The sequence below is a fragment of the Trichechus manatus genome, unplaced genomic scaffold (genome assembly GCF_000243295.1).
Source record: "Trichechus manatus latirostris isolate Lorelei unplaced genomic scaffold, TriManLat1.0 scaffold00087, whole genome shotgun sequence".
NCBI lineage: Eukaryota > Metazoa > Chordata > Mammalia > Sirenia > Trichechidae > Trichechus > Trichechus manatus.
In genome coordinates, this window is record NW_004444023.1 from 2,804,085 (window position 1) to 2,808,182 (window position 4,098).

Below are 4,098 nucleotides of genomic sequence, written 5' to 3' on the forward strand. Positions count from 1 at the left end.
TGATTCTGACTCATAGCGACCCTGTAGGACAGAGTAGAACTGCCCCATAGGGTTTCCAAGGCTGTAATCTTTATGGAAGCAGACTGCCCACATCTTTCTCCCAGGGAGCTCCCGGGTGAGTTTGAACCACCGACCTTTCTTTTGGTTAGCAGCCGAGTGCTTAACCGTTGTACCACCAGAGCTCTCTGCTTAAGTTTTAGTGCATAATAAATTTCAGAAGGGGAAGGAAAACAAATTCACATGCCTCCTCAAAGGGCTAATGCCAATTCCTCTCAGAATGAGGCCCGAACCCCAAAATGACAAAGGCGTACCGGATTTCTTGGGGGACAGAGTGAGGTCTAGAAGGACAGGGAACAAGAGCATCCTTAGTCTGGGCAGACAGACACCCAGAAAAGGCTTTTCGGGTCCCCACCCAACCTCAGGGCCTCACTCCAGCTGTCCCGGCACCCGTAGAGGAGGAGAGTGGGACGCTGGGTCGCCTGAGTGCTCCATGTTCCTGTTCCCACCCCAGGCGCCCCAAGGAAGCAACGGCGGGAGCGGACCACCTTCACCCGGAGCCAGCTGGAAGAGTTGGAGGCCCTGTTTGCCAAGACCCAGTATCCGGATGTGTATGCCCGTGAGGAGGTGGCTCTGAAGATCAACCTGCCTGAGTCCAGGGTTCAGGTGGGATGTTCTGGTCCCTGGGCCCTTCCTGGACCTTACAAGACTTCCAGGGACCTTGCTGGAACCCAGGGTGGAGGGCGGAGGGAGGGGTCATAGAGTAAGAGCCAACATTATGAAGTGGCCTAAAGCCTCCCCCCATTATTTCACTGACCTCTCTTGCCACTCTCACCCTTTCTCATTTTACTCCAGCTACATTGACTCCTGGGTCTTCCTCTAATGTGCCTTCCGAACATATGCCTGCCTTAGGACTTTTGCACTGTCTGTTCCTGCTACCTGAAATGCTTATCCCTCAGATAACCACATGGCTTGCCCCGTCACCTTGTTTAAGTCTTTGTTCAAGTGTCATTTTGCTAATGAAACCTATACTGCATTTAAAATTGCAACGTTCTACCACTGCAGTCCTTCTTTTCTTTCTGTTCTGCATTATCCTGCTCAATGGTTTCTTCCATAATATTTATCACCTCCTAAAATACCCTGGTGGTGTAGCGGTTAAGAGCTATAGCTGCTAACCAAAAGATCGGTGGTTCGAATCCACCAAGCGCTCCTTGGAAACCCTATGGGGCAGTTCTACTCTGTCCTATAGGGTCGCTATGAGTTGGAACAGACTCAACGGCAATGGGCTTGTTTTGTTTTTTTCTTAAATACCGTATGATTTACTCATCTTCTGTTTATTTATAATCTGTCTACCCCAACTAGAATGTCAGCTCCACTGAAGTATCCACAAAGGAGTAGAAGACAGTTAACACATGTCTATAGTTTATTAAAGGAGCCCTGGTGGTGCAGTGGTTAAGTGCTTGGCTGCTAACTGAAAGGTTGGCAGTTTAAATCCACCAGCCGCTCTGTGGGAGAAAGATGTGGCAGTCTTCTTCCATAAAGATTTACAGCCTTGGAAACCCTATGGGACGGTTCTACTCTGTCCTATAGGATCGCTATGAGTCAGAATTGACTCGGCGCTAACAGGTTTATTTGTTTTTTTTGGTTTACAGTTTATTAACACATGCTTATTAACTGATTGAATATATGCACAGATGGATAGATGGATGTTATGTATGTATGGATAGATAAATGTACATATATATGTATGATTGGATGGATGGCTAGATGAATGTCTGTAGGTATGTATAATTGGATGATTGTATGTATGTGTGTATGATTGGATGGATGGATAGATGAATATATGTATGTGTGATTGAATGGATGAATGAGTGGATGGATGGATAGATGAATGTATATATGTATGCATAATTGGATGGATAGATGGATAGAAGAATGTATGTATGTATGATTGGATGGTTGAATGGATGAATGGGTGGATGGGTGAATGATGGTATGTATGTGTGTATGTATGTATAATTGGATGATTGTATGTATGTATGTGTGTATGATTGGTTGGATAGGTGAATGTATACCCTCTCCTCACTTATCGACATGGTTAGATTCCAAAGACCAGGTCGTTATGTGAAATTGATGTTACGCGAAAATGGAGGATGACCATGTCATATCACAAAATTGAGGGTGACTGTATCGTTACATAACTGCCAAACCACTGAGAATCATGGCCCAGCCAAGGTGATACATAACCGTAACCATTGCTGCCAGCGTTATTCTCGCCTTGCACCTCAGTGTTCGTTACTGCCAGATGTACGTCAACGTGCAAAATAGTCGGATAGTAGACTTTTTACTATTGCTGTAAATGTGAAACGTCAGATAATGAGAAAGTTGATGAGTGAGAAGGTATATATATGTATGATTGGATGAATAGATGGATAAATGAATGCAAGTATGTATGACTGGATGATTGAATGAATGAATGGGTGGACAGATGAATGACTGGACAGATGGATGGATAGATGTATGTATACATGTATGTGCCATTGGACGGATGGATAGATGGTTGGATGGATGGATGAATAGATGAACATATGGATGGATGGATAGACATATGTAGGTATGTGCCATTGGATGGATTGGATGGATGGATGGATGAATAAATGAATGTATATATGTATGTATGAATGGTTGAATGACTGGATGGATAGATGGATAGATGAATGCATGTATGGATGGATGAATGGAGTGTTGCATAATTAGATGCAAGATGGAAAGGTGTGAAGCTGACATCTCTCATCGATAAGCATTATCATTCCTGAGCACCATGAAGGCTCTCCTGGGCTTCTTCCCCACTCAGTCTCCCCTCTTACTTCCCAGGTTTGGTTCAAGAACCGCAGGGCTAAATGTAGACAGCAGCGGCAACAGCAGAAACAGCAGCAGCAGCCTCCAGGAGGATCAACCAAGGCTCGTCCTGCAAAGAGGAAGGCAGGCACACCCCCCAGAGCCTCCATGGATGCCTGTCCAGATCCCCTGGGCATCTCAGATTCCTACAGCCCCCCTCTACCTGGCCCCTCAGCCTCCCCCACCACAGCAGTGGCCACTGTGTCCATCTGGAGTCCAGCCTCAGAGTCTCCTTTGCCTGAGGCCCAGCGGGCTGGGCTGGTGGCCTCAGGGTCTACCCTGACCTCGGCCCCCTATGCCATGACCTATGCCCCAGCCTCTGCTTTCTGTTCTTCACCCTCAGCATATGGGTCTCCAAGCTCTTATTTCAGTGGTCTGGATCCCTACCTTTCTCCTATGGTGCCCCAGTTGGGGGGGCCAGCTCTCAGCCCCCTGTCTGGCCCTTCTGTGGGGCCATCCCTGGCTCAGTCTCCCACCTCCTTATCAGGCCAGAGCTATGGTACCTACAGCCCTGTGGACAGCTTGGAATTCAAGGACCCCACAGGCACCTGGAAATTCACCTACAACCCCATGGATCCTCTGGACTATAAAGATCAGAGTGCCTGGAAGTTTCAGATCTTGTAGAAGATACTGTCTCCATCTGGCCTCAGGACCCTCTCTTGTCTAATTCTACCTCCCTGCAGCTTAGAGTTTTGGACAGCATCTCTGGGAAAGCAACAAGAACTTCAAGCCTTCCAAAGGCGGTGGCCTCCTTGGCTTCACGTTCAGTTTAGCTCAACACAGTCCACCCCTTTCCTCCCTAGGGAGAAGTTCCTCCCTCTCCTGGGACGGCTCAACAGGTCCTAGGAATTCTCTCAACCCCAACATCATCTCATGTGGACAGTAGCTGGCATATCAGTCCATAAGCCCCAGACTCCAGAAACTGGTGCTGAGAACTGGCCCTGAAAAGAAATCAAACCCAACTTGCAGTTGATTTAGGGTCATATTTAGGTCAGAATCACTTCACTCTTGAAGAAACAATGTTTGCTGTTGCTGTTGTGTGCCATCAAGTTGATTCCAACTCATAGCAACTCCTTGTGACACAGTAGAACTGCCCCATAGGGTTTCCTAGGCTGTAATCTTTATGGGAGCAGATCGCCAGGTCTTTCTCCCACAGAGCCAGGGATAGGTTTGAACCACCAACCTTTTAGTTAGCAGCCAAGT

General features: G+C 47.2%; 1 protein-coding gene across 1 annotated transcript in view; it reads left to right on the plus strand.

The window, feature by feature from the left end:
- CRX (cone-rod homeobox) overlaps nucleotides 1-3,519 on the plus strand; it is a 5,095-nt gene extending 1,576 nt beyond the window's left edge. The window contains exons 2-3 of the mRNA XM_004381619.1: nucleotides 512-663; nucleotides 2,872-3,519. Of these exons, the coding sequence (XP_004381676.1) occupies nucleotides 512-663; nucleotides 2,872-3,519 (800 nt within the window). The remainder of the gene's footprint in view (nucleotides 1-511; nucleotides 664-2,871) is intronic.
- The last annotated feature ends 579 nt before the right edge of the window (nucleotides 3,520-4,098 follow it).